The sequence below is a fragment of the Tachypleus tridentatus genome, chromosome 10 (genome assembly GCF_004210375.1).
Source record: "Tachypleus tridentatus isolate NWPU-2018 chromosome 10, ASM421037v1, whole genome shotgun sequence".
In the NCBI taxonomy this organism is placed as follows: Eukaryota; Metazoa; Arthropoda; class Merostomata; order Xiphosura; family Limulidae; genus Tachypleus; species Tachypleus tridentatus.
In genome coordinates this window covers 189815057-189841786 of record NC_134834.1, presented here as the reverse complement: position 1 = coordinate 189841786, position 26730 = coordinate 189815057, and the positions used below count along the sequence as shown (strand labels likewise).

The following is a 26730-nucleotide window of genomic DNA, read 5'->3' as shown; positions in this document are numbered from 1 at the left end:
CATCATGACACGAGTATTCCTCGAACGTGCAACCATCCGATTACGAGTTCATAGAGCAAAACAAATTTGTGTACCAAATCATTTTTTAACATTAGCTTTAGCTCTTTTATGTTTGAAAAGATAACATAAACTGCAACACATGAACAGCACGAACATGAAATAGCCACCAGCCCAGTGCGTTTTTAAAATAGTTTAATTACGTGAGTGCTGTCAAAAATATTATTACGTGTACTTCGAACTGTGGTTTTCATTGTATTATCGATAGGTTTTTGCAAGTAGTCTGTAGCAGTGGTTGTTTATAAGGCTATTAGTTTTGGTTTTATATTGTTACTAAAGTTATTTCAGAATGGCCTGGCATTGCCTAGCGCGTAAGGCGTGCGGCTCGTAATTCGCGGGTTCGCGCCCGCGTCGCGCTAAACATGCTCGCCCTCCCAGCCGTGGGGGTGTGTAATGTGACGGTCAATCCCACTATTCGTTGGTAAAAGAGTAGCCCAAGAGTTGGCGGTGGGTGGTGATGACTAGCTGCCTTCCCTCTAGTCTCACATTGCTAAATTAGGGACGGCTGGCACAGATAGCCCTCGAGTAGCTTTGTGCAAAATTCCAAAAAACAAACAAACAATATTTCAGAATGGGTCTAAATACAACTTGGCATAATCAGTGCCTTTTTAGTCACATTTTCTTTTTATGTTTTTATTATTAGTACCCGTTGTGTACTTCGTAACACAGAGTCCGTTAGTACGTCAGCAATGAGTTTACAGTGTTATAACACTAAATTTGAGGTTTAATTCTCCTTGGCAGACAGAGAACAGGTAGCATATTGTGTAGCTTTGCGCTAAAACGAAACAAATAAATGGTTATCTCGAAGCTCACATGTGTTTCTCACGTAATACGTACTTGTCCCATTTCTCACAGGCCTTATCATAGTCCTACTATACAATGCGCCACCTAGGGAAAGTTAAATCTTTGTCGTGTTTCACAACGTGGACAAAGTAAGCATTTAATGAATCTGAACGTACTTGTCGTGATGAAGCGAGAAAAAGAACAGTGTAAAGTTTTTCTAGCCTTATTGGTATTCGTTGGTAAGTGTCACGTGATTTAGTACTAGTTACAAGAAATTAAATAAATATTATCCAGTTTATTTAATTGAATTTTATCTTTAATAAATGGTTTGATTTGTTTTGGTTTTAAGCCACATAATGAGTTATACGTTCTCTACTCATTATGGTTATCGAATCCCGATATAAGACATTAGGCTCAGCCAGCAGAGGGCTGGGTGGGGAAGCTTAATAATTAATTGTCTGTTTGTTTGTTTTGAATTTCGCACAAAGCTACCCGAGGGCTATCTGTACTAACCGTCCCTAATTTAGCAGTATAAGAAGGGAAGGCAGCTAGTCATCATCACCCACCGCCAACTCTTGGGGTACTCTTTTACCAAGGGATAGTGGGATTGACCGTCACTTTATAACGCCCCCACGGCTGAAAGGGCGAGCACGTTTGGCGCGACGGGTGGGCGAAACCGCGACCCTCAGATTACGAGTCGCACGCCTTAACACGCTTGGCCATGCCGGGCCTTGTCTTTTGATGTGAGTGAAATAAAATGTTTTGTATTCATTGTAAGTTATAGCAAGAATAGTTAAACCGCGTCTGGTAGAAACTAATTATTGTAACATATTCTTTAACTCGTTACATCAGACCTGAAACACAATAACGTTACGCTTTATTTATGAATATTATGCTTACGACTGACGAACAGTCAGTCTCTTAACTAAAAAAGTTTCAATTTCTAAAATGAAATTTTACTTAGTTTGATGAAATTTGGAAAGTTTGATCTTAGTTTATTGACTTTAATACGATCCGTACCAGTTTTAAAGTATGACCGGAATACAGAAAAGTGTTCTTGTCTGCAAAACTGGGTAATATAACATGACTTTGGTCTTGCTTACAAATTTAAAACAAAAGGGCATGTGGGCTTTCGTGTTTGTCTTCTGTTAAGGATAACTGAAGTAATATCAGAAACCCCTTATAACTTGGACTACTGTTACTTTCCCTCTTTCAAAAACCCAAGAAGAACAAAACTGAAAAAAAAAAAAACAACCAAAACCACAAACTCATCACTCCAGTGATACGGCGATGAGTGAAGGTTTCAACATCCGGGGTAAGCCCATTGTGTAGCTTTGTGCTTAACTGCAAAGACACAAACAAAGTGTATTAAACAAAACTTAACCCTTCAGAACAAATGAATAAAAATAATAAATTGAACACGAAAAGAATTTTAAATTTGATCGAGATAGCAAGGCTTTCTGGCCTTCCAAAGACAAAGTAATATGGACAGACTGCCATTCTTTTATACAGAATGCAAGTGTGTCATGCCTAAAAAAACATCTGTCCTTGTTTTAAGAAAGCGAACAAATTAAAATAATAATTATAAACAGTGATTGAATAACAATCAATGCTAATGCGACACAATGTCCGAGCCGTTTACACAGAGAATTAGATAATCTATTTGTCACGTCAATTCTAGAGGCCTAATCACATTATTTAAAAATACACATTGCAGATGAAAATGTAACGCAGCGTGAACACTTTAAGAATTTGAATTTATGTCGTAATTGGCTTTTCTCGAGTGTTTTCCTCACGTCATTATTAAGTCACAACTGCTAAAGACTGAGATTTATTTATTGTTGTAGTGCAACATGAAGTTAAATAATTCTTTCTCGGTTAATAATGTTTCGTAAAGTAAGACTCGCTTACAAATGTTGAGAGCTTTAATCACTTATGAAATAACACTTAGTTTTTAGTGTAGTTACAATCCAAAATATAAGATTTACTCGGTAATTTTTAAAATGTTGACTTTTTTATAGGCTGGTCTCGTGCTGACGATTCCTGTCGTGAGATTCTTCTTAAGGATCGTAGTGGAGTTATCAACAGTCCAACTGACCCTAAAACTGGAAAATACCCGCCAAATTCCCAGTGTTTTTGGGATTTCTACTCGATAGATGGCATTGCCGATGATCAGGTAATGCGACCGTTTCTAAAACTATCATCAGAATTAATATATATAAATAGAATAACATTTGGTAACTAATATAAAACTCCGTCAAAAATAAAAGAAAACTAAAGTTTACCAAAGTTGGATCTTCCAATATGCGTTTGAAATTTTATCGTCCGTAAACAGACACGAGAAAAATAAAGGGCCTTCTCGCTTCAGCAAACTAACTTCTGTTAGGAGAAACTTCTACCTTACCTAAAGGTAATCTGAGGGTCGCGGGTTCGAATCCCTGTCACACCAAACGTGCTCGCCCTTTAAGCTGTGGGGACATTATAATGTGGCTGTCAATCCTACCATTCGTTGGGAAAAGAGTAGCCCAAGAGTTGGCGGTGGGTGATGATGACTAGCTGACTTCCTCTAGTCTTACACTGCAAAATTAGGGACAGTTAGTGCAGATAGCCCTCGTGTAGCTTTGCGCGAAATTCAAAACAAACAAAACTAATATTGTTGTTAGCTCTTACTGAAAGTATAAAATGAAATATATAGACAACAAAACTGGATAAATATTTGTTCATTTATTAATCTAGAATTCTCACTGATTAAAGATTTCTGTTTTCATTTAAAACGTTGGTGATTTAACAGAAAATAACTTAATTCACGAACGATTAAGTTTAAATTTCCATCAATATTTTTAATTTGATTAAAGTTTGTGCACTTAGCTCTAAACTAGGTGATCCCACACGCCATCTTTACTTGAATCTCAGCAGCACAGCGGTATGTCTACAGATTTACACCGCTCTAAACCGGGTTTCGATGCCCGTGATGGGCGGGGCACAGCTAGCTCATTGGGTAGCTTTGTGCTTAATTCCAAATAAACAAACTATCTTTACTTTAGGCTTATTATATCAACACTCACTACTCTTATAAGGTTTCAAGCACTATCTTCTTTTAATACCTGAATAAATGCATTTATGACTCTTTCTTTTTCAAGAAATCAAGCGGGACGTGACACACAGGATTGTTATCTGTGCTGTGTCGCTTTTTTCTGACATTAATATATCAGAAGCGAATTTTACTGTATAAATCATTGCAAAAATTTTATAATTGTAACGGAACAAAGCATTCAGTTTATTAACAGAACAGGCATATATATATATTTAATATTTGGTAAATTATTGGGAAATACGTAGCTTTTAAAGAAGGACTTATGACTTTAATCAGTTAATTACAACAAAAATCAAATAAGAAGTAAAAGTAGTAAGTAATCTAACAATTTATCAGAACTTGTGTCTTCACTAGGGTTGATAGTTCTAAATATCAACAAAAGATGGCATCAAACGGTACGATCTAATGCTTGTTTGTTTGTTTAGAAATTTCGCACAAAGCTCCTCGAGGGTTACCTGTGCTAGCCGTCCCTAATTTAGAAGTGTAAGACTAGAGGGAAGGCACTTGTCATCACCACCCACCGCCAACTCTTGGGTTACTCTTTACCAACGAATAGCGGGATTGACCGTCACTTTATACACCCCTACGGCTGGGAGGGCAAGCATGTTTAGCGCGACGCGAGCGCGAACCCGCGACCATCGGATTACGAGTCGCACGTCTTACACGCTAGGCCATGCCGGGACAGCGTTCTAATCCTTTCTCAAGCAATTCATTGGTTTCAGTGATGACGAGAAACCCACTTGTTGAGAAATTTATATGCAAAAACGGCTCGTTTGGGCTGAGAAAACACTTTACATAGAAGAGCGAACAACGTTTCGACCTTCTTCGGTCATCTTTGTGAACCTGACGATGACCGAAGAAGGTCGAAACGTTGTTCGCTCTTCTATGTAAAGTGTTTTCTCAGCCCAAACGAGCCGTTTTTGCATATAAAATTCATTGGTTTGTTCTGATTTCTCGCAAAGCTACATGAGGGATATCTGCGTTAGCCATCCGTAATGTAGCAGTGTAAGACTAGAGGTATTTGGTGTCACGGGATATTTGAACCAGTGATCCTCAGATTACGAGTGGAGTGTGTTAACCATCTGGCCATAACGGACCCACCAGTTCATATCTCTAAGTGTAGTTAAAGAGTACTTGACGGCTGTTAAAATGGTATATTTTATCGCTCAAGTACCTGGTATGTCTAATTAAGTGTATTGTTCGAATATTTATGTATTTCTAAGCGATAAATATCTTAAAGAATTTTTGTATTTTGGTATACCTACCAAAACCTTTTTTTGTGTTAAAAATACTTGTTTTTTTTTTTGTAATTTCTGTCAACCTGTTTACGGTTTATTTGTTTATACACGGAATTAATTTATCATAAAACAGATGTATTACTGACAATAATTTATAAAGTAAAATTTACGTGATAGCAGTTAGTTAATAATATCTCACCTAATGAAATTTATTTGTTAATTTTTTGTCTATCTTCAGAAACAATTATTTTAGCAACTGATAATTTACTGTCATCACGTTTAATGAGATGTTAATAAGATTATTCATTCAGTACTTTGTAATATGGAAGTTCGTGGGTTATTGGTAAAACATAATGGTAGTTATTAAAGTTATTGAGTTAACCCTGTTAAAAGCTGTATCATAAAATTTTTATTTAATTCATAATTTATCTGAAATTGCACAAAGATTTGAAATCAATGAGGGGGATAACAGATGAAATATTTTATCTAAGAATAACGTTTCTAAGAATCCATGAATTTAATTTTTTACACTTTCCTCACAATTTCGAAGAACAATTTTCTTTTTGGAGGAATGTGAAAAACAAGCACATTGCAAATAGCATGCGTGAAAAACTTACGTGTTTTGGAAAATTTCTGGCACATACAAAATGTCCCAAAAAATGTTTATACACGTTGAATGATTATAAATACAATGTTTATTAAGACATATCTAGGTTTTATTGTCCAAGTTTAAGAAGACAAGTGTAGAATCTTTTGAGTTATCGCAAGTGTTCGCACTCATGACCGTTCTGATCCAGGCAGTGCTGATAACGCGGACAGATGGAATTGAAAACTTCACGAATTATTTCAATTGGTATTTGGGTGCATTATCTTTTATTTGCTACTCTTAGCTCATTGATTGTTGCAGGTTTTGTGCTATAAATCTTATCTTTTGACGTGTCCATATAAAAAATTCCAGAGGTGTGAGGTCTAGTAAACGGCTAGCACAGATAGCCCTCGAGTAACTTTGTGCGAAATTCCAAAACAACATATATTGGTTTAAAAGCCAGTGAGAAATGACGGAAAACTGTTGTAGAATGATAAACAAAGATGTACCTAAAACAAATTATCTGTACTTCCAAAATACACCTATTATTCAGTTATTTCATCAGTTTCGAAATTATTCTTTAATCACCACATTTTTAGGTGAAGACTACGCAAAATAATTAAAATGTTATCATAAACAAATAATATTTGTGCATCCTGAAAGAGGCCTTAATAAAACTCTTAAACCTTTCCAGTGTATTCTAGATTAAGAATTAGAAAGCATAATGCTATTATTTTGACACATATTTTGAGCTATTTCGATTGTACGAAGGATAAAAAAATATTTAACAGTAATAAACAATTATTTTTGTTTGAGTTTTAAGTCCAAGCATTTTGTATTAACATTTATACACCACATTAAACACTGATTCTATAACTTTGTAATAATAGACCCATTCGTATTCTAATTTAATATATAAGGCTTAGCAGAAATACTATTTGATGGATTTTATTTTCGTTTGGTTTGCAATACAATATCATAAGGCTTCTAAGATAAACTATTTTGCTGCTATATCACCAAAATTATCACAAAAATAAATAATAAAAAACAAACATGAACACCATATTTGACCTAGGAACTATAAACACCATATTTGACCTGAGAACTATAAACACCATATTTGACCTAGGAACTCTCAGGTGATAGTTTTTATTCCTAAGTAACGATATATATTGTTGACCATTGCCAAAATCGGTGCGTGAAAGAGTTCTTGACAGAGTTACAAACAGAATAAGCCTTTTACAGTTAGTAATACATAACTGCTCATATGCAATATTACAAATAATTGATCTTGAACTGCCGTCAAACGACAGCTCTTGTAACTAGGCTAATGTGACAAGCACTATTACAAACTGTAGTGACACCTAGTGGTCGAATCTTGATACTTTTATAAACTTATAGTATATTTAGTTATTATGTGTATTATCAATGCATATCCTTATGATAGAATTTGTTTGTTATGCTATTTGATCACATAAACAGCCTTCGACATGAGTATCTGTAAGACTCAATTGTTAGAAACTTTATAATTAGACAACAGAGACTCACTCGGCGTATCATGATAAAAATTAGTTTAAAACAAATACTACTTGATGAATGGTAATGCGAAAAAAAATCTACATTGACATTATTAGGTGACGTGTGAGTAAAGTTGAAGAGCTTCACGAGAGCTTTCCGCGCTAGCCGTCCCTAATTTAGAAGTGTAAGACTAGAGGGAAGGCACTTGTCATCACCACCCACCGCCAGCTCTAGTCTTACACTACAAAATTAGGGACGGCTAGCGCAGATAGCACTCGTGTTGCTTTGTACGAAAACAAAAACAAACGATTAATTTAGTGAAACAATTAAAAGCTTAGCTAAAACACGTCTATGTAATAAAAATATTATTATCTTCAAAGATTTACTGCTTTAGTTTTTGTTCAACACTATTTAATTTCTCCAAATTAATTCTTAATGTTTATTAAATTTTACAGTTAATCATTGAACGAGTTGTGGTTTTTTTATTCTTTCCAGTGGTTCAGTGATACGTTTGAAAAGTTATATCTCTTACACCAGATGTCGATACCCATGGTGGTCACAACAACAGAAACTCTGTGTAACTTTGCGCTTAACAAACAAACAAGGACTATTTTTCTTAACTTTGTTATTAATTCTTAAACGGGTAAACGACTGTGGTCTTCAGTTAGAATCCAGTTAAACAAAGTGTTTATACTGAGAAGTTAAGTTGCTACAATTTCAAAGATTATTTTAAAAGAACAGGCGTGATTGACAGCTTCAAATTAATAGTCCCACATTACTAAGTTGAATGTGAGAACGGCGAAAATAAATATCGTTTTAATAACTTGTAATTTTTGTTATAAGTCAATGAAACGCTGTATTTCACGAACTAAAAAATTTTCAATGATCTTACATGTTTAAGCAATATTGTAGCAAATAATAGTGCTGTCGAAACAGGTAAGGCAAATCCAATGGTTTTTTTAATATATATAAACTACAAAATAGAATATTGTTTTTTAATGTTTTCTACTGATTTTCGAATGAAGTGTTGTTTTTGTAGAAGAATATTCGTAAGTGTTTGACCACTGAAAAACGAGTTCTTTGATCTCTTGTATTATATCTAATATCGTGTATAGATAAATTAGTTTGTGAATTTGTATTTCCTGCCATCTGTTGACAGTTTAATTCATTATATCAAAGCGTTCCTGCAAGAATGGCATCATATAACTATTGTTAATATAGAATTATCTTTAAACAAAGAGAAACAAATTATGTGATGTGTTTCAATTTCTGGAGAGCAGAAATATGGAAATTAACAGCTCAAGAGTTTGGAATGTTATGGTCTATATAAACGTCAGTAGGATGGTGGTCATATTACTGTTGAAGTGTAATTGAAAAAATCATAAAGATGAGTATGGATTGATATATATACGTAACCTAACTAGCTGTGGTAATATAAAACTTATTAATGTTTCAAAAATATAGAAACAGTGAAGTCAAAACTACAAACTAAGTTACATAAAACTTAGAAAAACATTATCCTTACTTTATCTCAAATTAACATAACTACTTTTATTTGTTAGGGATCTCTACTTGTTATTATAACATTTAAAAAAATTTTATTGTGCGTTTTTGTTTCCATTTTATAAGATATATTACAGTATGTAAGCAATACCCGTTTCAATTTTATGTTTCAATTTTATTACTCATCAGGATGTCTACTAACCTACCCTCAAATTTAATTATACATCCGATGTAGCGCACCGTCTGTTTTCGATGCAAAAAAAGAAACATTGGGACTCCTGATGGAAGGGTTCTGTGAAACAAGTAAAGCTATGAGGTTCGTTATTTTTTCTGTATTTTTGTCTGGAGAAGTCACTTACATAGTTGAAAATTCGTTGAATAGCAAAATTTTTATTAACTCCATAAACACGAAAGTGGCGATTTCGGTGGCTTTATCAGTACAGTAAGCTTCAGTTTTGTACAACCAACACTGTGAAATAGTCATTGTTGATATTAAGAAATTTCAAAGTTGGTTTTAAAGGACAATTATTATGGCCGCCATTTTGTTTCGTAACAATCCCTGCTGTCAAGTACAAGCAGACGTAATAATATAAAATTGTTTTTTTTATTTTTTGAAGTGATAGAGGTCTATTACTGGCCCATTTAACTTGTTTCTGAAATGACCCTTTGGCCAGCACATTTTAATTTGGAAATTTATAGTTTAGGATTGCTAGACACACAAACATAGTTTTATCTTTTACAGTAACAGGTAACACTATAACAACATTATTATCTTTAAACGAAGTTACTAAACAGCCCAGAAACTATGGTTATTGGTTACTCACTACAAAATAGTAATGCAAACTGCGTGAGTTAAAAAAACAACAACTTATATTTTTAATTAAAAAATGGCATTGCTAAAGTTGAATCTCCGTTACACTAAACATGCTCGTCCTTTCAGCTGTGGGGGCATTATAATATGGAGGTCAATTCTACTCTTCGTTGGTAAAAGAGTACCCCAAGAGTTGGCGTTGGGTGCTGATGACTAGTTGCCTTCTTTCTAGTCATACACTGCTAAATTAGAGACGGCTAGCGCAGATAACACTCGAGGAGCTTTGCGCGAAATTCAAAATCAAACCAAACGATGGCTAAAGTGAATGACAAAAATGTTAAACGTTCACTTTTTTAATAGATGGAGCTACAAAACAGACGAATAGTTCTACTCTGACGATGTTAAATCGATTAGAACTTTGAAGAAATCTACTGTTTAGTTATTTAATTATGTAGAGCTCAATAAAGCTTTTGTAAAGATTTGTAGAGTTACAATATTAACGTGTTAAAGCTGTTGGAACTCCTTAGAATTCTACTTTTAATGTGTTAAAGGTTTTGGTGCTTCGTATAATTCTACTTTTAAGATGTTAAAGGGTATGGAGTTTCGTTGAGTTCTTTTTGTAAAGTGAACCTTTGGGACACAGTAGAATTGAATTCTGACGTATTACAACTGTTGAAGTTCCTTAGAATTCTATCTTTAATGTGTTAAAACCACAGGAACTGTTTTTACACCTGCGGGTCAGGAGGGGTTCCTAAGTCATGGAACCAGCTCCTTTTCACCAAGGTTAATAATGTACTTGAAGTATGACAATTAGTTTCTATTTCACCCACGGTTTGTTTTGTACTCGAAGCTTGTAAATTAGAGTTTCTATTTCATCCATGGTTTGTACTGTAATAATTAGTTCTTTTATTACACGATATGATGAATGAAAGTTTCGTTTAAAAGAAATCGCTTTTGGAACACTCTTTGATAAATTACTGTTTATAGATATGATTATCTTCGGTCACTTAAAATTACATAAATATACAAAATAAAACTGTACTTGTAATTTAGCAAAGTTAGGCTTACTTCTCACACTAATTTCCTATCATCAGTTGGATGGGACGTCAGATTACTTCAATAGCTTGATTTGGTTTCTTTTCTTTAATTCATTCTATATAAATGCACGAACAATGTCAGTTATCTCAATATGCCTGATTTTATATTTAATACTTTTCATACAATCGCTAATGTAAAATTTGGTAATAAACATTATATATATATATATGTACTGGATAGTTTCTGGGAAGTTTTTCGTAGCAGAAATGATGTCCGAAACTAGTGAGGTTTGCAGGCTATTAACAACACAAACATAAACCTTATTGAAAATATTCTTAGTAGAAAGCTTCGCAGGTATGTCAGAGTTTATTAGTGGTCTTTGGACTTTGAAGGTCAGTATTTGGAATAAAAGTGTACCCATAGAGAGGAGATATTTTGATAATGGACGGAAGACATAAATAGCTGTGGTTCCAGCACTATTGTTCATTGTTGTCTGTCAGTCTAAATGTTTAAAGTATAATAAATATCTGAGAAAGGTGGTTTTGAATTTTGCGCAAAGCTATGCGAGGGTTATCTGCGCTAGCCGTCTCTAATTTAACAGTGCAAGTGTATAGGGAAGGAAGCTAGTCATCACCACCCACTGCAAACTTTTTGGCTACTCATTTAACAACAAATAGTGGGTTGGAACTTCTGTGAAGAGGGATATAACATCGAAACTGGCCATTAAGGCTTTATGATTAAGTTGATTTAGATTAGACTTGAAATTAAAATTCTTTGATGAATGAGCTGGCTGATGTTACATATTTGGAGAATGCCCATGCTATGTATTTACCAAGATTGTAATTAAACGATTCATATGTGGACATTATTGGTCGTAATGGACAATCTGGTTTATGAGGTTTGGGAATGCCGTATATTTGCGGTGTGCGTGAGTCGGTTTTACGTAGGTAGGAATAAAGTGTTTGTGAAATTGTGTTGGCTTTTTTCATTCGTAGTAGCAATTTGTTCAGTTGCGTCTCGTGTGTCTTTGTTGGATTTGTGTGTATTGGTTTAAATTTGTTCGTGTCTGATAGGATGTTATTCATTTTTTTGGATGTATTTATTCGTGTTCATTATGACTATAGCGTTACCTTTGTCTGCTTTTAGAATTTTTATGTTTTTGTCTTGTTTTAGGTTTTTAATGGAATTAATGTCTCTTTTTGTAAGGTTGTTTTTTAGTTTTCTGTTTTGTGAAATTATGTTGATGGTTTTGTGAGAAAATTCTTTGAAAAAATCGTTTAAGATGTTGTTTTTTAGGTGTTTCTGGAAAATATAAATTTGTAATTTTACCTGGAAAGTTTGGCTGTTGGATGTCACTAAAATTATCTAAGTTGTCATCTTTCTGTTGGTTGTTTCCTTGTTTTTGTTCTCTGTAGAAAGTATCACAAGTCTCCTGGCTAGGTCTTCTAAACATGTTTTGATTTTTATGGTTGGAATGTACCTAGGTGCTATTGCGAAGTTGAGTCCTTTGTTAAGTAGATGTATCTCGTCAGTGTTTAATTGTCGATCGGATCTGTTAATTATGAGGTTAGTCAACGGTTTGTCGTTTTGGTGTCTTTTCTGTTGTTTGCATCTTAGTTTTTCTAGTTTTTTGTTGTGGCAGATCTTTTTGTCTCTGTCGTTCTTAGTATTGATTTGGTTTATGTTTCGTTGTATAAGTCCGTAAATCTCTGATTTAATGCAGCATGCCAGTTGATGGTCTAGGTTCATTTTTTTGTTTTGTAAGTCACGTAGTTCTTTGTATTTTGTGTTCAACATGGCTTTAAGTAGTTTTTCTGTAAATTTTGGATAATGTTTGTGTATGTATTAAAATTTTTTGAAAGTTTTACCTTTACAAAATTAGGGGTTAGTTGTTCCTTTCTACATTGTTGAATAAAATAAATGTCATTTCTTCTATTAATAATTCGTTGGTTTAAATTTCTTAGTTTCTTAACGATTGTGTGAGCGTGTACTGTTAATAGTGGTGTACGGAATGCTAGTTCAGACATAATGGTAACAGGTAAGTACAAATACACTGAGAAAAACACAAAAACTTACACTTCTCGTACAGTTGCCGTGATGAAATAATAATCAGTGATGTCGAGAAAACCCACTTGTTGAGAAATTTATATGCAAAAACGGCTCGTTTGGGTTGAGAAAATATTTTACATAGAAGAGCGAACAACGTTTCGACCTTCTTCGGTCATCGTCAGGTTCACAAAGAAAGAGGTAACTGACCGGAAGCTGACCACATGTTTGAAAGCCTTAATGGCCAGTTTCGATGTTATATCCCTCTTCACAGAAGTTCCAACCACTGAAGCCTGCAAGATAGCCTTAGAACTCTATATCCGAGACCCTAACCCAACTATAGACATTCCCAGTAACCAGTTAGCAACCCTCATAGAATTCACCACGATAAAGACAAACTTCATGTTCAACAACCAAAACTATATACAAACAAATGGCCTAAGCATGGGCAACCCAGTATCACCAGTTCTATCCAATATTTTTATGACACAAGTTGAAACAAGCAATTAACACAGCATTACATCCACCACTATACTGGTACAGATATGGAGATGACACGGTTGCGGGATTCAAATCTACAGAACACATACTTAGTTTTTCAATCACATTAACTCTGTACATCCCAACATTAACTTCACATGTGAACAGGAAGAAAGCAATCAAATATCATTTCTTAACCTCAAAATTACAAGAACCGACACACAATTCAAAACAGAAATCCACCGAAAAATCACCCATACTGGACTATACATTCCTTGGGACTCAGCACATGAAACAAAACAAAAACTCAACATACTAAGAAACCAAATAAACACAGCCATAAAACTATGCTCACCAGATAAAATTAACGATGAATTAGACAAAATAAAGCAATACTTCATCAACATCAATAAGTTTCCTCCACAAACCGTAGAAAACATTATACGCACACACCTAGACAGAAAGCAAAATCAACCAACTAAAGTAAATATATCTCACGAATCAAAAAATCACGAAACCATATACTGCTGTATACCATATATTCCTGACATCAGCAAACAAATAACCAACATTTGGCAAAAACTAGTAACAAAATATGACATCCAGTTAATACCAAATTTATTCAAACACCAGGCACAAAACTGAGGTCTATACTATGTAAAAACCACACTGACAAACACCACACCAACATTATTTATAAAATACAATGTGATAACTGCCACGACTTCTATATTGGAGAAACAAGTAGAAAAATGGAATCCAGATTCAAAGAACATAAAAAGTCACCTTCACACGTTTTCGAACACTGCAAGTCAAATAAACACAACATAACCATAGAAAACACTCAAATACTAAATAAAGAAACAAACATAAACAAACGCAAAATTAAAGAAGCCTTACTTATACAACAACTTAAAAACAAAATAAACCAATATAAAGGAACGCCTTTATACCTATATTAATATAATAAAATAAATAAAATCATATATTCAAACATCTAATACTGCCCTCCACATTCCGACACTCAGTTACACAACCCCTTTCAAACATGTGGTCAGCTTCCGGTCAGTTACCTCTTTCTTTGTGAACCTGATGATGACCGAAGAAGGTCGAAACGTTGTTCGCTCTTCTATGTAAAATATTTTCTCAACCCAAACGAGCCGTTTTTGCATATAAATAGTGGGATTATGTCACATTGTAAGGCACTCACGGTTGAAAGACTGATTATGTTTGTTGTTCGAATTCCCTTCACACCAAACATGCTCGCCCTTTCAGCCGTGGAGGAGTTATAATGTGGCGGTTAATCCCATTATTCGTTGGCAAAAGAATAGCCCAAGAGTCGACCGCTGAGTGGTGATGATTAGTTGCCTTTCCTCAAGTCTTACACTACTAAATTAGGGACGGCTAGCACAGATAGCCCTCGAGTAGCTTTGAGCGTGATTCAAAATAAACCAAACAATCAAGTTAGCTTAATGATTTATTTGAGAAAAGATTAAGACTGTGTTTCACTAGCATACTTTTAAAAAATAAATATAGAACAGAGAAGCGTTATTTCTGTCTGATTGTTGTATCTGTTTGAACACACGTGTCTATAATATTTTAATGATAACATGTTTCTTAGCTACACAGTGGGTTATGTTTGTTCTGCTTACCTCGGATAATTACGAGCCACGGATTTAGGGGTTGACAAAGTGGCCTTGAACGCTAGATATATTCTCGATAATTACGACAATGACTGACATTATTCATAATACCGCTGAAAGTGTAAATTGGTTAATGTTGATGTTTTGAATTAAGCACAAAGCCACACAACGGGCAATCTGTGCTTTGCCCACCGCGGGTATCGAAACCCGGTTTTTAACGTTGTAAGTTTCGCAGACATACCGCTGAGCCACTGGAGGGAGGTGTAAACTATTTTTTTTTTAATTTTGCTCAAAGCTACTCGAGTGCTGTCTGGGCTAACTGTCTCTAATTAACCACTGCTAGACTACAGAAAAGACGGATAATAAAAACAACCTTCCGCCAATTCTTGGGCTGATGTTTTACCAAAGAATAATGAAATTGACCGAAATATTTTAACTCTCTCACGGCTGAAAAGGCGAGCATGTGTGACGGGAATTGGAACCCGCTACCCTCAGATTAGAGTCGAGCGCCCAAACCACCTGGCCATACCGGGTCGCAGTTAGTTGAAAGAATCGAAATATCACTATATTTAATAGGTTTTAAATCAATAATTTATCCGTTAATTAATTCATTTAGAATTAAGTCGTCTTCAAAGAATGCTTAACAGCAAGTCATTAGCTAATTAGTCCCCCGTGGCTTTGTTGTAAGAAAACAGACATAACACACAAACACACCCTAAAACAAACTGTTTTTCAGTGTGTCTCAACGTGTGTCATAAATGGAACGTGTATGTTCATATAGCAAAGCCCCGTCGCATACCGCTCTCCCATTGGGCTGTCAATTTTTAAATACTATATTAACAGAAGAAATATATTCTTGAGGCTTTTAATTTCCAAACTTATAAAATAATTCTCTATATGGTAGTAATTATTAAACGCGTAAAAAAGAAGGCAAAATTATAAGACATTACAGTTTAATATTTTTTTCCCTAGCGGTTGATAAAAAAGAGAGATAAGCGTACGAATTTGTATGAAACTCAGGCAGGCTTAGATATTTATATTTTGTACTTACAACAAAGCTACTGAGACAAGGCCTCCAGTGAATTTGTAGCAAGTTTACACACATGTACATCGTTAAACGACGTGGAATGAAACCATGTGATGGATGACGTACATAACACAGCTTTGTGCTAAGATGAAAAAAAGTTTCTGTCTTTCAATATAAGAAGTCTTACATCTAAGTGAGTAATTTAGTGATGTTACAAAATAACTATAACGCTCTTATTTGTCGGTAACTTATAATATTCAGTTAACGAAAGAACTTAATTAAGTAAGATAAGCGACATAAACATTCCTGACAGGAACAAGACAATAGTGGGTTTATGTTTGTTTGTTTGTTTTTGAATTTCGCGCAACGCTACACGACGGCAATTTGTGGTAGTCGTCCATAACGTAGCAGTGTAAGACTAAAGGACAGGCAAGTAGTCATCACCACCCACTGCCAGCTCTTAGGCTATTGTTTACTAACCAATATTGGGATTAACCTTCACGTTATAACGCCCCCACAGCTGGAAGTGGTTTTGGTGTGACGGAGATTCGAACCCGCGACCCTCATATAAGGAGTAAAGCATGCATAACCACTTGTCCATGCCGGGCGTGATGGTTAGTGTATTACATCAAACATGATTTATTGATCTTGTGCTTTGAGTACAAAAAACAGTCACTTTATAGTCATTTAACTGCATGATAGAATAAATAGATATAACAGAGTAAATATATACGGATTTGTCAGCTAGTAGTAAAATCCAGTGATCAAAAACTGTGAAGTTATTTCTGTTTTAATTTTGAACTTAAATAAGTTATCCACATTACATTTTGATAAACAAATTTGTTTGTTTGTTTGTTTTTGAATTTCAAGCAAAGCTATTCGAAAGCTATCTGCGCTAGCAGTTCCTAATTTAGCAGTGTAAGACTACAGGGAAGGCAGCTAGGCAATACCACTCACCGCCAACTTTTGGCGTACTCTTTTACCAAAGAATAATGGGATTGACCATTACAATATAACGCTCCAACGGCTGAATAGGCGAGACTGTTTGGTGAGACAGGGATTCGAACCCGCGACCCTCAGATTACGAGTGAAGTGCCTTATGTACCTGGCCATGCCGGGCCGAGAGATTGTTAAGAGCTTAACCAATCAGGTGTTTAACCTGGGATACAGACAAAGCCTCATCCAGATTTTATTTGTAGTCTACTTTTTTATTCTTTATTACGTTTTTTGAAGACATCTTGAAAGTTTGCTTGCATGTAATTTTAGATCTGTTTGTTTCAAAGTGAGAATCTAATTAATTAGGTAATTTGGTAATTATGGATTGCATTTTTTAAGATTAGAAATTACACATTGTTGCAAAAGAAGTCTGTACTTTGTTGCACAGAATTTGTGTCTCATTAGAAAGAAATGGTTCTATTTGAATAAAACAATTGTCAAGCACATTTTTCAGTCGAATACAATAATCTAAAATCTTCAAAATATGATTAGAAAATTCAAAATAGAATTATACGGAAAACAAAACAATTTTGTCTGAACACTAAACAAAAATGACGTTTCAAATAATGTAAAGAAAACTTAGAGTAATTATCCACAGGTGAAACATCGTTCAAAACATTTTTTAAATATTTTAATAAATGAGAGACATTTGGTGGTCGACTTCATCTGATTACCACAAAGAAGGCAACTTTGTTTTCAGGTGTGAATCAGTGACCATAGAGGTGAAATATTAACCTGAACACGTTTAAAGTGCATTTAAATAACTATATACGAGATTCAATTCTTACATTTACTTGAAAAACAACATGAAATGTTAAAATATATAAACATTTTGTGTTGTGGATGATACATGATATCTGTGTTTTAAATAAAACGTATTTATTTAAATATCAATGTATATATCTCATTAGGGAGGATTTGGTAAGATCGATTGTTCTATTTCTTGAATTATTTTCTAGGGAGACAGTGGTAGACCTCTAGTGGCACCAAAAGATAATAAGTGTACTGTTTATGGGCTGGTATCGTGGGGCCCTCTAGTTTGTGGTATCAAGCAGGAGCCAACCGTCTACATGCGAGTGTCAGCATTTCGTCAATGGATTGATTAAACCATATCTTCAAACTGAAAAACAAAAAGTCAGAATTATACAAACATGTTTAAATGATTCTATTCAAAACGTTTAATGATTCTTCAGGAAATACTTCAAATTCTGTTACTTTCTAGTACAGGCCAAAATAATTTTAAGATTTCTGGAATTACTCAAAACTGTTTTCAATTTTCTGGAATTATTCTCTTTTCCTCAAAAAATTCCGTAACTTTTCAGGTTTTTATTTCTCTAACTGTCTGAAAGTTCCTCATATTTGTTGTAACTTTCATAACCTTCCCTGAAGTCGTAGTGACTTTCAGAAATTTCCATAAAATCTTTGTAATTTTCTGAAATTTCTTAAAACTATTAGTAATTTTCTAGAACTACCTCAAACATTTTGTAAATACTTTGAACTTAGTCAAGCTACTTGAAATTAGATTTAACGTCAGTGTAACGATAAATAATCCTTTTCTTACGTGACACAACAAACATTTCTGTGAGAAAAAAAAAAGGATTTCAGCGGTTATCTAGAAATTGTGGTTTACTTCTCATCAAAATAAGCTACCTATATAGCTCAGAACAAAAAGCTGACTCAGTAAAACTACATTTCTATATTAATAAACTGTTTTCCAGTTCAGTTTTTATTTCTCAATCTAAAACCAATCAACTTAAATGCTCATTTTCTTATTCTTAACATATAGTAAAAAAGTTTATTAATATAAAACGGTGGATTTAATTAACGAGAAACAACACTTTCAGGTGAACCCTTTGGAACTCTATACAGCTCTGAACATACTATTTTTATACAAGAAACACATAGTTCATGCCACAACTAGCATAATCTTGAATAATGTTTTATTCAAAATTCTTCTGGTTAAAATACTGAAAGCACAAAAAAAAAATAATACAGTATTATAGCACAACAATAATTTTTACCTAATGTGGAAATAACTTTACATATTGAGTGCTTTATTCTCAAGATACGAACAAGGAAAGCAAACTTAAAGTACATACGGAGTTTGGCTCCACAGACCACACACTGTCGAGCCACTGGTAGCGTACTTTGTCAAATTCCTGTCGCCACAACATTAGAACATGAAGATCTGGTCCTGATGGTGCACCTTCTCCAGATGATAAAGCATTAACAAACTCTGTATCTTTTCTTGAAAAATAAACATAAACCTGTGGGAGAAGACTTCCTTAAGTACCTATATTTATACACAGACAAAAAGGAAAACTGTAAAATAAAATAAATCATTCAAAGATCACTCATCAAAACAGATTGATCATCTCTTAACACATTGGCTCCTAAACCTATTTTGCCAATACTTTCCAAGATCTCTCTTGTAATTTTACAATTACTTTTTAAAGAAGAGTATACATGTAACTGTTGTATCCCAGCCAATATGTGTGCGTTTTCTTATATCAAAGCCACATCAGGCTATCTACTGTGTCCACTGAAGGGAATTGAACTCTGATTTTAAGCATTGTAAATACAAAGATTTAAGCTGTCTAGGGATCACAGCCAATAAATGGCCCTTTAAAAAGAAGATAGAGCTTGACTCACTGGAGAGTCGAGTGGAAGCCATCTGTTAAGGATAATGGTATCTGTGTAATCTTACAGTTGAAAAAACAACAAGAATTAAAACTGTTCAAACAATCAATTGGAACAAGTGAATTATTTGGTAAGAAGAATAATACAATTGCACAATTCTACTTAAGATAGTTCATTACACTATAAAGTATTTCAAATTATTAAAATAACATTTGTTAAAAAAAACACCTACTCAACTCCCCTTCTTACAATCTCATAACTAGACACACTAATTACATGTGTTATTTGTAACACACATGAAAAGTTATATTCAGTTCCATTATTAAGTACTCCCGTGGAAATGTATTATACAGGACTTAAAATTAATGGGAAACCAGGGGTCAATGGCCCTATAAAGTGTCTGATAGGCAAACTACCTGGCCTTTAGATTCAAATGAGTCATTAAAAGTTCGATTTCACACAAACTGATCTAAGTGTTTCTCAACCAAGGAGTACTTATGACAAACCATAAATGGACCTTCCCAAAATCATAAACACTCCTCAGACATGGACAGTCCAGAAGCATGCCTATGAATGGCTTGTGTATTCAAAGTAAATGCACTTTCATTAATAAGAATGTCATTACTTCATTCAATTTTTAAACCATTTGTATTAGTGTAATGAAATTGATATAAAATTTCGAATACAGAGTGATTATTCAACTTTAATAAAAATGACCACTGTATTCAATCAAAATGGTACGACTTTTGAAACTTTGTCTATATGATACCAAGCCTACATCCAGGCTCACACACGCAAGTAATTTATGTACAATTTCTTTCTTGTCAACACTTTCCAAAAACAGACAAGTAAAACTTGTAAACTTGTAAGTTGTTTGGAGAATCTATTTTACTGTATGCACATTGTTTGTAAGTGTATTCATAATAGGCCAAACACTTTTGAATTCAAAGAAGGAGGCTGCACTACCAAAAAAAAAAAAACAACATAATACTACTGTTTTACCAATCATGTCACAAACAGAAACCACCAATTACTATAGTGCACAATGGGCTGATTACAATTGCATACAATCAAGTTGATAATGTCATTGTGTAGAATTCATTCTGGTTCAAACACTCAATTCAATTACTGGTAAAATGCTATAGAATATAAAATAATAACTTAAAATGAACACAAAATAATGACTTAAAAACAGGCATAATAATGCAGCTCTTATGATCATTTCTCTAATACATTTTCCACATCTATTTCATTACTTAACCTCCTCAAGCATAACAAGAAAGGTCAGCCATATGTTGCTTCCATCTCCAGGAATAAATAAGGAGGAAATATCTCACTTGTAACCTCTTTGACCTACTGCTGGCTGTATCAGCCAGCTCTGATGAGAGAGAGAGAGAGGATTTAGCAAGATGATGAAGACCAACACCAATTTAAGATCTTGCCTGGAAGCTGGCAGGATCACTGATCAACTTATGGTCATGTTCCCATTGCCTTCAATAAATGACTCTGATCCCAGAAAAGCTATCCATCTTTGGAATTCAGAATCATTTCAACAAGGATACTAAATGCTGGCAGGGTCCAAACTGAAAAACTGGAGAAAAAACAAATAAAGGAAGAATCCAAAAAATGGATGTTGAGACATCCTCGGACTGATGTACACTAAATTTCCTTTCATTATTTACTTTGATCAGGAAAGAAAACTAACCTGAGTTTAGTTCAACACAACTTAAGCCATTTTTGAAGCATTTGTATGTTTCCAAATTTTGCTAATTTGAGGATTTTGTTTATTACATATCGAAATTCGTGAACAACTAATTAACAGACATTTGTGGTGATGTAAATTGTATAATTTTTCCATATCTCCATCAAAAGTGTGACATTGTGTTGACAGATATGTGTCAGCTAGATAATAAATAGTTATATGAAAATAAGGATAGATTACACTAACAGCAATGCATGGATTTTCTTCTGTTATTAAAGAACTAATTTAAACAGGAACAAAAAGTTACTGTTATACCATATTCTAACATGAAACAAAAATCATTTAAGCAGTCTGAGAAAATGAAATAATTTGACTTTGAGTTTTTTCAAAATAAACTAAGATATATTGATATCCTTAGTTTTGTTATGATCTGATGAAGAGCACTAGTTCAAAACTTTATCCTTCTTTTACTTAAAAAACAAAAATAACTTGGTGATTGTTCAACCTGCAATCTAATTTCATGCAAAACACCAACTACAGAGCAACACATTTTTCCATGTTCACCACAAATATACCCAGAATATGAACACACACATTCCACACTTATTAACTGAATATGACCAAATTTTTCCAAGATGTGAAGACAATCGAGGAAGAAGAAGAAACTTGTTGGCATTCAGCACATCCCTCATTGTTTGGGGAACCAGTTCTCCCATGCTGAGTGTGGCTAAGGGGGATGTCGTAATCTCATTGAATATCAACAAAGATTCCATTTTCTTGTTTATTCTGTAACGTCTGCAAGTTTTGTGGGTCTTTGAATTATCAGGCTTTACCAGTCCAAAGGATGCATACGTGTTGTACTGAAAGGCCAACAGCAGGTAACGAAGACGAGAAGGCTCCACTTGACTAAAGATTAGTGCATTGACTTTATTGTCAGGCCATTCATTTAAAAATTCCTCCAAGGTATCATCATTCGCATCTACTATTGTTTTATAGGGGAAAAGTTTATGGGTAAACTCAATGATTCGCCGAAGGCTTATTTGGTTATCCTTATAGTGAATAGGTCTACCATCAATAACCCGAAGGAGATATGGAAGTGAGTTCACTCCAATCTTCTTTGTAAGGGCTGGTTCCTTCTGCACATGAATAGTTCCTAGGCCAAGCCCTAAGAAAATGAAAACGTCATGCAAGTTTCAAGTATCTGTACTAAAGTACACATGTTTTTCAAAATGTTTATTCAATTAATTAACAGCAAATGACACACAGTTTTAATTCCTTTTAAGTGAAGTAATACTATTTGTGATAAACTTATTTTTAATGCTACAAAAAAATAAAAAAATAACATTATCTGGAAGGTTTACATATTCTAGAAAATTCTTTAGCACATAAATTTTAATTTCAAATCTGTTTTAGAAACCACACAGTTTTTTGCACGGACTGTTTTCAACCCTTTCATTACCAGCACTACTCACCTAATACCACATATCAGTAAAGTACCTTGTACACAAAATAACCAACAGGGGATCTTCAGTCCGTAAAGTACCTTGTACACGAAATAACCAACAGGGGATCTTCAGTGGCTGTTGTACTTAAAAATCTTTCAGGCAGGATAAGAGTAAATTAATCAATGGGACCTTTTTCCTTTTTATTACTTTTATTATTTTTTATTTACACGTATATACCAGATTCAATTTCATTACCCATCACAAATTCTACCAGCTAACCCTCAAATTAAACTTATTTTAGGTAGGATTAGAGTACATTTATCTATGAAACATTGGGTATGGTCAAATATATAGAAAGGATTTGATCTCTTGAGCACAAGATTATAATTATATCTCAAATAAGTCAAGAGTGTTGAAACTATGAGCTAAAAGTTTGTAACTGAAAAAGACATAAACAAAAAGAGTAAAAAAGTGATATTTTTATACCTTTCTAAACTTGAATTTCAGATGTACACCTGAAAGGTGTTCACTGATCATATCAGGGTTAATAGATTTCACAGGTTTACTGAGAAGCCAGATACTTTTTTTTTAATACTTTTCTCTGTCAATGAAATCCATGTATGAATTTATTTTCATTACTTTTATCTTTTTATCCAATACAGAATTCAGTGTAAAGAACAGACCTGTGTTAAATAATTTATCTTTTATATTTAAAATACAGCAGTAATTAGTGGAGTTAATTGTGAAACTCATGCAAGTTTTGTTTGAATTTTATTGTGAGACTCACATGGTATTAAGGACTGTGTGACAAATTTGGAAAAATGTGTTCAAAAACCAGATAACGTAATTCTAACACTGACACAATAAACAACTTTGATTATGTTCATCAAATACCTGCAACTATATGGTTTCATAACTTGAAGCTTTCTAAAGACTTGTTTTGTGGATGCACATGATCATGTTACACTCATCACCAACTATAAAATCTGAAATATGCTTGGTAACAAATATACAAGGAATAGCTCAAGGCAGATCTCAAATCTGTCCTCTTTGTGTGGTGATATTAAGAGATGGTTCAAGCCAGCCATTCTGGCATATTGTAAATATCTATTATTTGAACATCATGAATATGAGTTTCCAATTCAACAACATCTCAGATGAAGATTCATCTCATGTTTATTAACATCCCAACAATCATCATCTTATTTAGCAAAGTATGTTGCAGACATTATTTTAATTCATTTCAGACGAAGATTCATCTCATTTTTATTCACATCCTAAGAACCATCTTCTCATTTACCAATGTTTGTTGCAGACATTATTTTAATTCATCTCAGAGAAGATCCATCTCATTTTTATTAACATCCTAACAACCATCTTCTCATTTACCAATGTTTGTTGCAGACATTATTTTGATTCATCTCCGATCCTTGACTCGGCAGTTACTCTTTCGTGATTGTGATGCATGCTATCTGTCACAGAGACAAAACACAGTGGACACATAGTAACTAACAGAACCGTTTGTCAACGAGAATGTACCACATTTTCAATGTATGAGAAAAACTTCATTTCTTTCTGTAAAATGTGCTCCTCTTAAAAGTAGATACGACTAGATTGTAATTCTTAAGCATTCATTCTGGTGGATACTAGAAATATTTACCAATAAAAGTTCAATAATTTTGAGGAAAGTTAACAAAGTATTAATGTATAAATTATTTCAGATACAATTTTTATAATGCTTTATTATGTTTTACAACCATTTTTAAAAGCCATCAAAAGCAAATTATACAGACTAGAATTTGAGCCTTATATTCACATATACAAGAAATATATATCAAACCAAAAATTCAAAACTACAGTATTGTAGGTGCAAGAACACACTGCTGTTCCATGCTGCTAACAAATAATTTACATGAAATTACATATTTACAACTTTTGGCATTATTCAACATCTATCTATTTGTGGTATAGCAAGTTAAATTGTAGTTCATATTAGTTTTAATTATCAGCTCACTACTTAAAGTATTAGCAGTTTCTCAAGGTAGTGGAACACCAGGGTCAATTTCTAATTTAAAATATTTTCAAGCATATAAATTCAAACTCAGTTGAGCAAAGAAAAATGTATTTAGTATAATTTATAATGTATAAAAATTTTTATATGTTGTTTTTTAAACATAAAATGGATTGAAACTTTAAAATATTATTACAACATGGAAATAAAACTTTGAAGACACTTTTCTAGCCAGTTATTCCATTTACTATTAAACCAATAAATGACACTTATTCTTTCAAAAGTAACTTCAAGAGAACAATTGTCTAGTGAAATATACTCATGATTATGTGAAATGAATATAAACTAAAGCTCTCTTATGAAAGCTTTATACCGTTTTGTATATACATACCTTTTGATTCTAGCTAACTTTTGCCAGACATGTTCAACGTGAATACAAGGTAAACTAAAATCATTGTAGAAAAGGATCAGATATGGCTTTCTCACACTTCCTGGAATGATTTGGTTTTTATACGTCCTAAAATAATTGTTCCAAGTTAAAGTTACATAATTATTTAAACTGATATTAATCATAGTATTTTCCTAGTATACTCTTCCTATAATAAAAGCTTATTTTTATTATTTACATTGCTTCATATAAGTTACTAAAGAAGTGTAAAATTAAAAAACATCCATAAAACACATTACACTTGTTATCAATAACAACATTTAGAACAATTTAATGTTCTTAATCCATGATAGGTTGTCATTGTTTAGAATCAAGCACAAAGCTACACAATGGGCTTTCTGAGCTCTGCCCTGGAATGGTATCAAAACCCTGTTTCTAGCAGTGCATGTCCCCAGACATGCTGCTGTGCACAAACGGACTTTTCAAATTAAGGTATTAAGAATAGAATAGTAATTGCTGTAGTGATCTTGTAAAACTCATTTATTTTTATCTGCTACCATTATACTAAAAACAATTTGTGTATATTCGTCTCTATAACACAGGATACAGATATGTCTGGGCACCATTTACTGCAATGACAATGTTTATTTATTTATTTATTTTTCAACTGTATTCTGCCAGTGATTTAACCCTTTGTGTACCCTGATTCTATTCAAAGTAACATTCAATATGTTTTTTAAATTTGAGTTGGAAAACATTAACAAGTAGACAGTTAGATATGATATTCAATTTTGGAACAGGAGTCCCATGTTGCACAAACCTGCTTGAGTACTTTAACAGCAGGAACAATATGATAAAAATAATAATAATTTTCCAGTTCATTCAACCTCAACTAAAGCACTGGAATCATCACTTTTCCAAATCACCTTACAGTGCTGATTTCACAACAATTCATGTTAAAATAGAGAAAATACCAGATACAGTGTAAAGTGCTCCCATGAAAAACTCGAGATACACATTTAGGAAGTTGTACAGGTTATTGAAATACAACTTACAAAGTGTTTGATGGACAAAAGTATTTTTATTTTTCACCCAAAACTTAGTATTACATAAGTATAATGTGCTTCCATACTCAACTATCCACAAGTTATGTAACTTACTTTACGACACCACTTTAGTTGGGCAATTAGAACAAGGAAATCAATAGGTATTTTTCTTTATAAAATATTGTAAAATGAAGAAATTACACAGATACTGTCTTACTTTGAAGTGATTGTGTATTTGTGATAAACCAGTCCTCCATTAAAAGGAAACTGAAACTTAAATCAATACTTAATAAGTAACACTTGAAAGTTATATATTTCCTGTATAGTTGCTGACGATTTTACTTCTAATGTTTCATAAGGGTCTCTAATGCAATAAACTACTTCAATTATAACTAAAAATGAGCTAACACACAATGATTTTAGTCCACGCATATCGTAAAAAAATTTATTAAACACAACCTCTGTTACCACAAACTCCATCTACATCGAACCCTACTATATAAGGCAATTATTCGTTAGACTGACATAACTGATATATGTTAGTATCTTCTAGCAAAGGTTCCTTCTTATTTCGTGTGTGAGAGTGAATTCTCTCTTAAAGCCCAAGAGTTGGGGGTGAGTATTGATGACTAGTTGCCTTCCCTCTAGTCTTACACTGCTAAATGAGGGACGGCTAGC

The 26730-nt window shown here is 33.6% G+C and overlaps 1 protein-coding gene and 1 long non-coding RNA gene across 8 annotated transcripts; one reads left to right on the top strand and one right to left on the bottom strand.

Annotated features, from left to right (window-relative positions):
• Positions 1 to 955: 955 nt before the first annotated feature.
• On the top strand, positions 956 to 19567 carry LOC143227816 (plasminogen-like). 2 transcript variants are annotated; one of them, XM_076459079.1, is made up of 3 exons: positions 956 to 1079; positions 2862 to 3016; positions 17780 to 19567. In XM_076459079.1, the coding sequence occupies exons 1-3, from the start codon at positions 1001 to 1003 to the stop codon at positions 17924 to 17926; spliced, it is 381 nt and encodes a 126-aa protein (XP_076315194.1). In that variant the 5' UTR covers positions 956 to 1000; the 3' UTR covers positions 17927 to 19567. The 2 variants fall into 2 exon arrangements, 1 of the variants encoding a protein (XP_076315194.1); XR_013015073.1 differs by lacking the exons at positions 956 to 1079; positions 2862 to 3016 and adding an exon at positions 15806 to 16017 and having other exon boundaries at positions 17780 to 17919.
• On the bottom strand, positions 16599 to 26730 carry LOC143227817 (uncharacterized). 6 transcript variants are annotated; one of them, XR_013015078.1, is made up of 5 exons: positions 26512 to 26730; positions 25010 to 25135; positions 20722 to 22327; positions 18920 to 19087; positions 16599 to 17940 (listed from the first exon to the last, which is right to left on the bottom strand). It is a non-coding gene; the product is annotated as an uncharacterized LOC143227817 (long non-coding RNA). The 6 variants fall into 6 exon arrangements; XR_013015075.1 differs by having other exon boundaries at positions 21755 to 22327; XR_013015076.1 differs by having other exon boundaries at positions 21755 to 22327; positions 26521 to 26730.

Excerpts from the sequence above, each read along its gene's own strand:
- LOC143227816 (XM_076459079.1), top strand. The coding sequence starts at position 1,001 with ATGAATCTGAACGTACTTGTCGTGATGAAGCGAGAAAAAGAACAGTGT. Across the intron at positions 1,080-2,861 it reads AGCCTTATTGGTATTCGTTG|GCTGGTCTCGTGCTGACGAT; the intron begins GTAAGTGTCACG and ends ACTTTTTTATAG. Across the intron at positions 3,017-17,779 it reads ATGGCATTGCCGATGATCAG|GGAGACAGTGGTAGACCTCT; the intron begins GTAATGCGACCG and ends ATTATTTTCTAG.